At 38.0% G+C, this 11,689-nt stretch overlaps 2 protein-coding genes across 2 annotated transcripts; one reads left to right on the top strand and one right to left on the bottom strand.

The window, feature by feature from the left end:
* The first annotated feature begins 383 nt into the window (after positions 1–383).
* Positions 384–2,601, top strand: LOC141653243 (protein SPIRAL1-like 2). The gene is made up of 3 exons (XM_074460947.1): positions 384–566; positions 1,226–1,514; positions 2,274–2,601. Exons 2-3 carry the CDS (start codon positions 1,245–1,247, stop codon positions 2,352–2,354), a joined length of 351 nt encoding a protein of 116 aa, XP_074317048.1. The 5' UTR covers positions 384–566; positions 1,226–1,244; the 3' UTR covers positions 2,355–2,601.
* A 36-nt stretch (positions 2,602–2,637) lies between these two features.
* Positions 2,638–4,465, bottom strand: LOC141653242 (putative rRNA-processing protein EBP2 homolog). The gene is made up of 2 exons (XM_074460946.1): positions 4,322–4,465; positions 2,638–3,764 (listed from the first exon to the last, which is right to left on the bottom strand). Exon 2 carries the CDS (start codon positions 3,739–3,741, stop codon positions 2,833–2,835), a length of 909 nt encoding a protein of 302 aa, XP_074317047.1. The 5' UTR covers positions 3,742–3,764; positions 4,322–4,465; the 3' UTR covers positions 2,638–2,832.
* Positions 4,466–11,689: the final 7,224 nt, after the last annotated feature.

The raw sequence follows: 11,689 nt of genomic DNA, 5'->3' as shown, positions 1-11,689 counted from the left end.
CTCCTCTACTTAACGTCTTAATGGAATCGACTTGAATTTGGTCAAACATTGACTCGAAATTAGCTTGGACTTAGTTTTGACCGATTTCAAGCCGGATTATTTAAGAGGGCTTTATGAGCCGGCTCAGATTATTGATAACCCTATTACTTTCTATTGCTTAACTGGTAAATCAATCGATAATCCGATTCAAAAACTTTTGTTAAGCTAACAAATACAAATCTCTCTTAATTCACGGGCTCGATTGACTCCAAATGTCCCGCAACAAAATTGAAATAGAAATGACTCCACTGACTCGGACTGACCCCAGATGTAGGACACATCCGAACTGACCATATGTCAGGTACTCAGGTTTAATTATACGTGTTCATTTTATTACTTTTGGTACCACTCCGTCGAAAAAAAAAAATATTCATTGGATTTTCTTAAAGAAAAAACAGAAAAAATCATAAATCCTAAATTAATAACGTTCATCAGTTTTTAGTCCATACCATCCATAAATTAAACCATCAACTTTCCTCATTTGTGTATTGTGATCATTCCTCTGCCATTTCTCCATCTTTTCTCTGGTATATTTCTTCAATCTTCACCTCTTTCTTTTTTTTTTTCACATTATTTCTCTTTGTAGTTTCAATTTCTTAATTTGAGGTCAATTCTGCTAAATTTATGATCTGTGAGCTAAAAACATATTCAATGATTATCTAAATTTAGGGTTTGAGCTTGATGTTAATGATATGTTGACAGAATTTGTTGTGATTGTTTTTATTGATTTGAATTTGTGTTTTATTTTTGTAATTTTGCTTGATTGTTGCACATTTGGGATGATATATGTGGATAATTGTTGATCTCATTTAGGAATTCATGTTAAATTGCTAAAGTTTGGTTGATGGAGCATTTTCGTAGTTTTTATGTTCGGAAACAACCTCTTTGTGTTGCTGCAGGGTGGAAATTTACCGTACATCCGACCTTCTATACCTGGCAATTTGCGGTAGCCCTTGAGGCACTATAGTAATCTTGTTGTTGTCGACCGGTTGATTTGTTCTGTATTAATTTGAGCCTTGGTAAAGATACATAAAGTCATAAACAATGAATGAATTTCGTGTAGAACGGTTATATGCATACATTAAGTACCCCCTTTAGTTCTGTTTATTTTAGTTCAATTTTTGTAACAATGGTAGGAATGAAATTTACTTTCTTCAAGTTTCATTTAATTTGTCTCGAAAATTAGGTCCATATCTGTAGGAATAATGGGTCGGCGGGGAGTAAGTTATGGAGGAGGAAAGAGTTCTCTTGACTATCTGTTTGGCGGTGGGGAGGCTTCCACCCCTCCAAAAAGCAGCACCGAAGCTCCCAAAAGTGCACAGGTTGTGAACAATGATGCCTCTCCGAAGCCCACCTCTGCTCCTTCAGGAACAGCTACTCATTCTGGAAATAAAAATATCGCTGCTGGAATCCATGGAAACACCGGGAACAACTATCTCCGTACAAATGGCCAAAATTGTGGCAATTTCATTACGGTATTGTCCTGCTCCTTCTTATATTAGGTGCTGTTTTTATGTCTCTATTGTGTTTTTGGAATGTTTGGGAACAACCAGCTTTATATGTTAGAAAACGACTGGTAAAAATCACGTAATGGATACTTATGAGACTAGATGTAATCGGAAATAGATGTAGAGCTGTAAGATTGCTTTCTACTGCTAAGGTAAGCTGCATGATGCACGAAGAATACGTGTTTTTGCTTAAGTTTTTTCTTCAAGATATTTCAGAATGATGGCCAACTTGTGGGCATGCTAACAGATGCCGCTAATTAGGGATCAGAATTGTTAGAAGCTGAGATATCTTTCTGCAGTAATATTAGTTTCAGTATTGAGATCGTGTTCACTATTTCAGTTAGAAATAGTTTTGACGAGTGACTACAAATCTACAAGAATGAAAATGTATCTAGTTTCCCTTCACGTCTCTGGTACATACGGAGTAGCATTTATAAGTCGCTTGTCCTGGGAGCAAAGTCCGACCATGGTTTCCAGGATTGCAATGCCGTACGACAGAAAATATATCTAATTTTAAAAATTGTTGTTAGTGAAAGAACCCTTTAGCTGATGGCTAGTGCCACTGCCAACTTTATTATTGCAGGAGTTCAATTGTGTTTCATGAGTGTGCTACCAATCTGCTCCTGTTTTGAACTGAAAAAGTTTTGTAGACATTTGCGGCATATAGATGAATAGAATTGTATTTACTCAACTAAGATGATACTGAAACCTTGTGTGATATGACAGGAACGGCCTTCAACAAAGGTCCATGCTGCTCCTGGCGGCGGATCATCGCTAGGTTACCTTTTCGGCGGTAGCAGCAATTAAAGGCTGATGTCACCTGTCTGGTCACAAAACATCATACCTTCCGACAATTAAAGATGTTTGTTCTGTTGCGCTGCGATGCTATGTAAATCAAGTTTAAAGGCGGAGTGTGTATAATACTACTTCTAATAGAACAATACTGGATTCCTAGTGTGTGGGTTTGTTAGCCAAGTTGAAGAGGAAAAAAAAAATAAACTATTTTTTTGGTACGATGTTCCGTTCACTCAGTTTACAACCACTTTTCTTTGCATGCTTTCGACTTTTCGATTCCTACAAGAAAATAATTGGACAATGCCTTAGGATAATGTTGGTACCGGATTACAAAAACAGTACAGCAACTAGTTCCTTTTCCAAAAAACGAAAAGAGTCATTAAGTGCTCCAAAAATCGTAACTTGATTACAAATGCAACACCAAGGCAATGATCTGAAATACCACCACAGAGAAGATCACAGACGAGAAACTAAGATCAAAGACGAGAAACTAAGATATCCTTCTTTTCTTGTTACCAGAATGAGAGTTACTATTAAACCCTCTAAGATCACTGGTTGTATCGGCTGTGTTCTGCTTCCTCATTCCCTTCCTGCCCCCAAACCCGAACTTTGAATCTTTCTTCTTCTTATCCGTGCTACCCTTTTTGCCCTTTCCGGCAGATTGTCTCCCTTTCCCACCAGACCTATCTCCAGGAGAAACCCCAGGCGGTCTCTTGCTTTTTCGGTCAAACCCACTTCCATTCTCAAATGACAATCCCATTTCGTCTTTGTTATCAGCAAACCCACTTTTCTCCCTTTGCTTCCTCCATTTCTTAACACTTTCAATCTGCTCTTTCTTATCTTTAGCTCTCTCCTTCTGTTTTTCAGCCTGTACTTGTTTAGCCATCCTTTTATTCTCTCTATCTTTCCTTCTTTGCTCTTGTTCTTCAAGTTCCTTCTTTTCCACCAATAGCTTCCTTTTCACCCTTTCCATGTGAGAATCCGACTTGACCATCTCCGCATAGTAATCAGACGGTCGGAGATAGGGTTGACCACGAGACTCAAGCTTTGCAAAAGCCAACCGAGTTCCTTGAAGGGCTTGAGTGTAAATAGCAGCTTCACGAGCCAGATCATCATTGACGTCAACTTCTTTTTCCTGATCGATCTCAATGGCAAGAGTATGTATCCATTCCACATCCACAGGCCAGCTTATTTCATTAAGCTTGTCAAGAAGACCGTCCTTGTTGTAAATAGCATTCTTTGATGGTTCGCTTAACTTTATATCTCCGTCTTCTTCTTCATCAGATTCAAATTCAGATTCCCGATCTGACTCAGAAATATCACTCAAACTGTCCAACTCCTCATCTTCATCCATTTCATCCGCAGTAATGGATGGTGGTTGTTTGCTTCGAACAGCCATCTATGATTTAGACGGGGCTTTGCCTTAAACAAGTAAAGTGGAAAAAAAATCAACATCAAAGTTTCGCATACTACAGTTTTTAGATAAAAGAAAAAGAGCCATTGGTATAACAACTACACAGGAAAACGGGTTTTCATCGATCTTTCACACTGTCTTCCAGGGCTAAGTGGATTGAAACTAATTGAAAAAAGAAACCCAAACATTAAACCAGGGCTTAGTGTACTCTTAGTACACTGAGACATACGAGTAGTTCATATACTCGCTCCTTTCAAATGAATTTCATACGTTTGATTAAAATATCAAGGTACTGTATAATTTACGGTCTTGTTAGAGATTCAATTGGAAGCAAAACAAGTCGAAAGCAGTACTTCAAAAGGGTTCCCACACAAGCAAAGCAGATTACATGAACAATGCTACAAATAATTATTGTTGTTACGCATAGAGTTTAAAACTAATGAGAATTTGATTGATATGGTTAAGAAAATTAAGCATACAAAAAAAAGGAAGGAAAATTAAACTAGAAAAACAAGGAACGAAATATAAAGAAAACGAAGAATAGGAATGAGTGTGACGAGATTACCTTGGTAGGAAGACGATTTGATTGAGAGAAGGGGATGTACAGGTACTACTACTACTGGGTTGTTTGGAAATTAGGGTTGAGGAAGGAATTGGAGGATAGGAGACTAGGTCTAGGAGTAATGTGTAACTCAGACTTCAGGGGTGCTTTTTTTTTTTTTTTTTTTTAAATTAAATCTCAAATTGGGTCACAAATCGGTTATACGATTTTGATTGTGTTTGACCCGGGGTTCGGTATAGTATCACGCGGACCGTTGGACTGACAAGCCACAGCATGAACCATTGTATGTTATAGCATGACACGATACGGACTTGGCACGATCCAGCACAGTACGATACGCACTGGGCCTCATACTTTACCAAGGCTTATATTTTTGCAAAACCACCGTGCTTAGGCCTAGCACAGCACAACCGAGTGACAACCCACAAAGAAGCACGATGGACTAGCCCATTGGCACGATCCACATATTTTCGAGCGAAATGCAATTTAGGTAATGGTTCATGGACCGGCACGCCTTGTAACAAACCAGATTTATACTTCCTCCGTTTCATTTAGGGGGTATTTGGTTGGGAGGTTTGGAATGGAATGAAATGGAATGGAATGGATTCTAGTCATTCTAGTGTTTGGTTGAGATATTTTGGAATGGAGTTAGAATCCTGATGAATTCTCATTCTACCGCAACCCCTCGGAATCCCATACCCACCTCCTCCCCATGGATTCAAACTCCATTCCTTCATGTTTATTTTTCTAATGAACCAAACATGTTTTGGAAGGTATGGAATTGGAACCCCATACTCCTATGGTTTCTCATTCCAATCCATTCCATTCTTTACGTTTGCTTTATACACATATGCCAGTGTACGTTTTTTTTGTGATATCTTCAGTTACATGTTACTAAAAATTATAAAAGTTTAATTTTCATAATCCATTCGGTGGGACGATTTAAACAAGATCTTATATGACTATCTTTTATGTTATATATTAGAAGTTGTATTGGAGATTCTCTTTACTGGAATAGTGCCGAAAAATTATACGTAAGGAAACAAATGGGACGGAGGAAGTAATAAAGAGAATAACATAACGGAGTTTATTTTTCGCTGTAACGCCCCCGCACACCAGAATGCCTTACAAAGGACCATCCCAGTGTATGAAGGTGTTACCATCTCGGTCACCCGAGGTAGTAGATCAAGTAGACAATAAAAGAACGCTTATATTATATTACGTTAATTCTTTACAACCAAATTACAAAGCATGATACAAAGTGATACCTATGACTACTATAGAGCTCATGCGTTAGGACATCTACTCCGGTAGCGTGGTGATTTGATCCCCTCCAAGCCCATCAGCAAATAGACCAACTGTACCTGCTAAACAACTGCTCACCATCCCTGAATGGATCACCACAGTTTTGAAGACACAACATGGGGTCAGTTACTGAATAATTAAAGTAAGACAAGTACAATATGCAACTAGCTGATCATCCTCCTCCTTCTGTCTCCCGATCTCACACAGTAACCGACTACACACCGAGGCGTGTAGCCCTGCCAGATTACCCATCGCAACAGGTAATCCTCGCCGCCAGTGGGGGACCGCAGCCAATCCCCACCTAAATCCCGCTCATCAATGAGCGATATCCTTGTCCCATAATGTGCACATCCCCTCCCGTGACGGGTTCCACGGAGGGCGAATTAGGGTGTGAAGCCACTCCCGCAAGTGACTCCATCACAATCATCACAACACCAACAATATCATCATACCAACACCGCACCAGCACTCCAACGATGATCAGCAAACAAACAATTGTACACAAAACAATATAATCTCAAATCAATTAAACAGGAACTGAGTAGGGAAACCCTACCTCGTCGCCAACAATGAAAATGTATCCACAAACAGTCAAGCAAGACTCTGAGACGCATCCTAGTGACGCGGACCAACGGTGACAAAGAGGACGTCCTCGCACGCATCCTCCTTATGTACACCCGTCCCCTTCCATGGTTAAGGTGTAGGCTATATGAGAGTGTAGGGGGTTATGGGTGATAGGTGAGAGAAAGATAAATTAGGGTTAGAGAAAAAGGAACCGTCGAAAAAGAAATGAGACCTGCGAACTTGCATTTTATAGTCACGCGTCAACAGCAGCCATACTCGGTCGAGTACTTTCATACTCGACCGAGTAAGCTCTACTCGGTCGAGTATTAACACTACTCGACCGAGTATTCCCTACTAGGTCGAGTATCCACACACGTAAGACACTTATCCCTTACCTGGTCTCTCATCTATCCCTGTGACACCCTTAAATCTAACCTTAAAAAATTATGTAATTCTACAGAAAAATTGGTAGGATATGTTTGTAAATGGTTCAACTAGTCAAAAACCTGCAATTTCAAAAATTTTTCTAACTAAACCATTCACAACCAATCCAACTCAAGAAGTCCAACATTCCCAGAAGCGGATGCCAAAACCCTGCAAAAGCTGATGAACTACTTTACATGTCATAGCTAAATAGAAAGTAGAAAGATACAAACCCAAAATAGAAAAAGGGAGACATATGTCCCTTCAAATAATATACAAACCAAAAGATAAAAGGGTTACTATAAGAATAGCCAAAAACTAGGTCCAAGGTTTCTTGCTCACTAGCTCGTCTGTGACCCCAACAAGCATCAACAACCTGTCAATCGCATTTTATACAAACACGAAAGCCACAATTCAGTGGGGAGTAACTTCGAGTCCTCCCAGCCACGAATCGTCAAAATTAATGTACATGTAGTAAAACATGTAAACAAGATGATAAAGAATTCAATTATCAATTACTCTAACATATGAGTCCTAAACTGACCAAACTAAACTAACATGTGAAACATTTAACAAATTGTAATCCAAACTCTATCAACCATAGCCGGCTTGCATCTCACCTTCTATGATTCATAGAATCATCAAACAAGAAAGGGCAATATATCAAAGACAGGCATAAGTTCTTAGCACCGTCAATAGTCACTTTGTAACTCGAGTCTATACCACGAGGTAGGGAAGGTAATCGAACCGGTATCTTGGCTCAGCGGTTAATATTAATAAAACATGGCCAAGAGACAACACAACCCTAGCCTAAAATCTGCGCAGACCTAGACATGCGGATACACACCACCGCACCCAAGACCCACAACGTTTTTTAAAACAAAGTGAAGTGAGTACCCTAAGGACACCACCGAAGGGTTGGCTAGTACTTAAGCTGACCACTTACTATCAAAATAAGTACTTGAGGTCATGCCCCAACTTGGATAAACATCGACTAGTCAGGAACACAAAGGCTATCAAGCAGTGAACATATACTCGTCAAAGACTATAAAGACCTATCTATGATGAAGGCCGAAATACTCACCTAGGACCTAGTCCCAGTTAGTCCCAGCTTGAATACTTTAGCCCACACCACACACGACTCACCACACAAGTCAATTAAGACACCCACTTAACCATAAGAGGGCAATAAGTCCTACTTACAGACATAAATTCTATCATGTGAAAGACTATATAAATGTCTAATCAGCAGATAAACCAACAGAATCCTCAATACAAATTTCCAATTCTAACAATATTAACCAAATTAAAGGCTTCGGGGAATCTAGGGCCGTTTTTACAATATAAAAAGCTACTTAAATCAACTAATTACACATGTGAGATAAAAATATAATGAATGGCCTAAAACAAGAAAAAGGCCGACTATCTAATTCATTCAAAATTTCATCCAACCGAATTTTTACCCGCAACCCCAGCCTGCGACAGTGCGGGTCAAATTGCGGTGACCAATCACTCGATTAATCGACATCGCATCGATCAAAGGGACTAAGGCTCGGTTTTGGCACAATCAACAAAGCATTACAATTATCACTATAAAATTCATTTTGTAAACTATCCTAACATGTGATAATTATCAATATAACATAATTTTTCTACCATTAACATAACTTTTAGTTATTATTATGATTCACTTCACAAGTTTAACCATGTGTACTTATTCTAATTACATCCTTAATGAACCTAAAATGACGGACAAAACATGGAAAATCGCGAAACAAGCAACGGACCGACCAGGCCAGCCGTGGCTAGCCGTGGGCTGCCACGGGCCTGCCCGACCTGCCCCCACCCTTACTCCTCTTATTTTTTTTCATTTTTGCTCAGTATAAGACCGTCTGAAAATTAATTAATCGTCCCCAATTCAACTTTGATAATTTAAACTAACAAAAGGGATAATTTAAGCTAACAATTGACATGCATGCAACCATTCTAAACATGTAAAAACTAATTCTCAAACAAAAATTCACCAAATATACAAAAATCAAAAACATGTGACGATCTTTCGTCGAGTAACTCAAAATATGTTACCTTAAGCTAGAAAAAAAGAGCAATTAGCACCTCAAACCCAAACCCTAACTAGCAACTATCCGCTATCTTCGATAATATACGAGTCCCCGAACTCATCTTCCAATCCTTCACCTAAATAAACAATAAAAACACACTAATTAAGCATAAAAACCGAAATTACCGAATTTTGGTCTTAAAACAACTTCAAGAAAACTAAAATTAAATTGTACCCAGTTGTAGATCTCGACGAGGGGATTCCGGAAAGGTAAATTTCGTGAAAAACCGATAAGAAACGAAGAATTTATGGCCAAAACAAAAAATTTTGTGAAAATGGTGTTTGGAGTATGATAAGGTTGAAGATGATGAAGGACTAAAGAAAAATCAGAAAAAAGAGTAAAGGGGAAGGGGATGCCGCGTGAGGGAGGAAGGAAAGGAGGAAAAAGGAAGTGCGGGATTTTTAGTCGGGATTTTTACGAGTCGGGTTTGAACATTTTCATAATAATTAAATCAGTAAGTCAAATGCAAATTCCGTCAAGACCAAAGTCTTTAAACACGAGATTACAATAAAATTGAGTATTCATACGACCCATTTCCAAATTCGTTTACCCAACGTTCAAACGAATTGTCATTTTCCCCCGATACGCCCTTATTTCGAAATAAAAGTTTTACACGGTTTAAACTATTTTTAAACATTTCAAAACTATCAAAATAAATACTTTTCTTCAAAATATAATAAAATTATATTTCTTTGAATTATTTTTACTTTAAATACACTAATGTCAAATTTTACTTGATTAATTAATTATTTTCGAAATATATTAACGGTCCGAAATTTACGGGGCGTTACAATCACCCCTCCTTTTAAAAAGTTTCGTCCTCGAAACTTAGAAGGAGAAATTATAGTTATAAGAAAATATAGGTATCTTTTCAATGAAACGGTGATACTCTTGTTGATCAGACAAGAACATCCATATTCATATCAAGATATAAAAATATTTCTACACCAATAAATGAGAAAACCCATTATTGGGACGTCACCAACAACGAGATTCAACGTTCACTAATGTTAAAACCATTAAAAAATCATAAAAGTATTTTCAAAATTTCAGTTTAAAGTTCTATAGTAAGAATAATATCTTACTAAATTACGGGTAAATACGGCTTAGTAACTCGGAAAAAGAGTAAGAAAAGGAATCATTACACAAAACGAGAAATAGCTTAGATATCCAATCGAACACTAGGGTTGAAAGAGAGTGAGAAATCATTTTCAAATGTTATAGAAAAAGGTTAATTTGTAAATTTACTCCAAGTAAATGAACCAAAAGTTTACTCATACTATATAGAATCTATGCAAGATGGAAAACAACTCGGGAACGAGAAGTGCAAGTCGCGATAGGGAACTCACACCCAACAGACAAGAAGGAATTGAACTTTTAAAGGTGGAATTTTTGGATGAAGTCAATAAAAATGTCAACGAACAAGACGCTTTACTCAAGAGGTCAAATGAGTTCCATAAAGGTGAACACAACGAAACAAGCCAAAATAGCAAGAATGACAATCGTCGGAGATCGGAATTAGGAAGATCGGTACATCGAGAAAGGTTCACTCAATTTTCCAACCACAGAGTCATCCTACTAGGTCCTCCGAACATCAACAGGCAACAACCAGAGGCCACACAATCCAAAGAGCCATCTGAACCACTCATCGACAAGTCGACGCATAAGTTAATCCTTGAGACAATCCTATCCTCAACAATTAACTTAACCATTTCCCAATCAAAATGTTTCCACCAACATCCTCCACCGAACAAAATCAAAATCCAAAGTCGACACTAGTAACAATATTATACCCTTACCAAGATTCAATATTCCCAAAACTCATTCATGCTTGAAACCAACCTACAAGCAACAAGTTGCACTATCCAATCCATAATTAGCACTAACTATAAGATAAATGGTTTCATCACACAAATCATCTGATCGGTTTACTCAAGGTTCACTATCCTACTTCCCAACAATATTCCAATTCCAATAGGAAGATTCCTCAAAGGATTAAACATAAGGTCCAAATTTACAATAACAATCCACAGACTTAACTATCAATCCCCAATTCCGTAAAGAAAGGATCAAATGACAAACGACAATCCCCGAACGACAATGCCCAAAACAATTCCAAAATAACCATAGAAATACTCCACCCAGGTAAACTAATCCCATTAGTCTCATCATCAAATTGAAACCAAAGTGGGTCTTATACCACCAAAACACGCGAACCTTAACTCACAAGGAGACTACAACATTGCCATCATAAGAATTCCATCAAAAATCTAGCTCTCATATCACATGGTCAAATACAGACACAAACTCCTACACTAATTCCCGACAAAAATCAAAATACAAAAATCCTCAAATCACATCCCACTAACTCTGTAAACATGGTCAACAAGGTACCAACTATACTAAGTAGATAAGGAGTTATAACGGAATAGAGGAAAAAAAAAAAAAAAAAAAAAAAAAAAAAAAAAAAAAAAAAAATTTGAAGGATACATGAGTATGACAAGTTAGGAAACTAAGGAGTCGGACCGTAAAAATAACGGTTGACAGAAAGAAGAGGTACTCGAGTTAAGAAGATATTTCGGGCAAGAAGAAGATACGTAAACTTCGGCATAAAAACAGGGTTCAACAAATGCTAAAGAGAAGGAAAGGAGAATAGAAGCGGCACAAAGAAAGGGTTACCGCTTACCAAACACTCATCCAAGCTTATGATCGATATGATAAGGTTACCTCACTAAGGTACTCAACAAAGCCCCAAAAGTCTACCAAATTATAGGACTAACAAGGACTCCACAATAGTAGGTATTCCTCGACTCAATTGGTTCTAAGAGCCAAAATCAAATCACCACACAAATTCATTTGTTACTATTCAAGTCCCAAGGTATCTCCTTTACAATTCTCGTCATCGAACTTCACTTGCTATGTCATCCCCAAGTACCATGGCTTGTTTACACTATCATCT

This window comes from Silene latifolia, chromosome 4 (genome assembly GCF_048544455.1).
Source record: "Silene latifolia isolate original U9 population chromosome 4, ASM4854445v1, whole genome shotgun sequence".
NCBI lineage: Eukaryota > Viridiplantae > Streptophyta > Magnoliopsida > Caryophyllales > Caryophyllaceae > Silene > Silene latifolia.
Note: the sequence above shows the minus strand (reverse complement) of the source record. Positions and strands in the feature narration are given on the sequence as shown.

What these genes read in the sequence shown, in the direction of transcription:
- LOC141653243 (XM_074460947.1), top strand. Translation starts at nt 1,245, where the DNA reads ATGGGTCGGCGGGGAGTAAGTTATGGAGGAGGAAAGAGTTCTCTTGAC. An exon ending in ATTGTGGCAATTTCATTACG is followed by an intron (nt 1,515 to 2,273) that starts GTATTGTCCTGC and finishes GTGATATGACAG; the next exon opens with GAACGGCCTTCAACAAAGGT.
- LOC141653242 (XM_074460946.1), bottom strand. Translation starts at nt 3,741, where the DNA reads ATGGCTGTTCGAAGCAAACAACCACCATCCATTACTGCGGATGAAATG.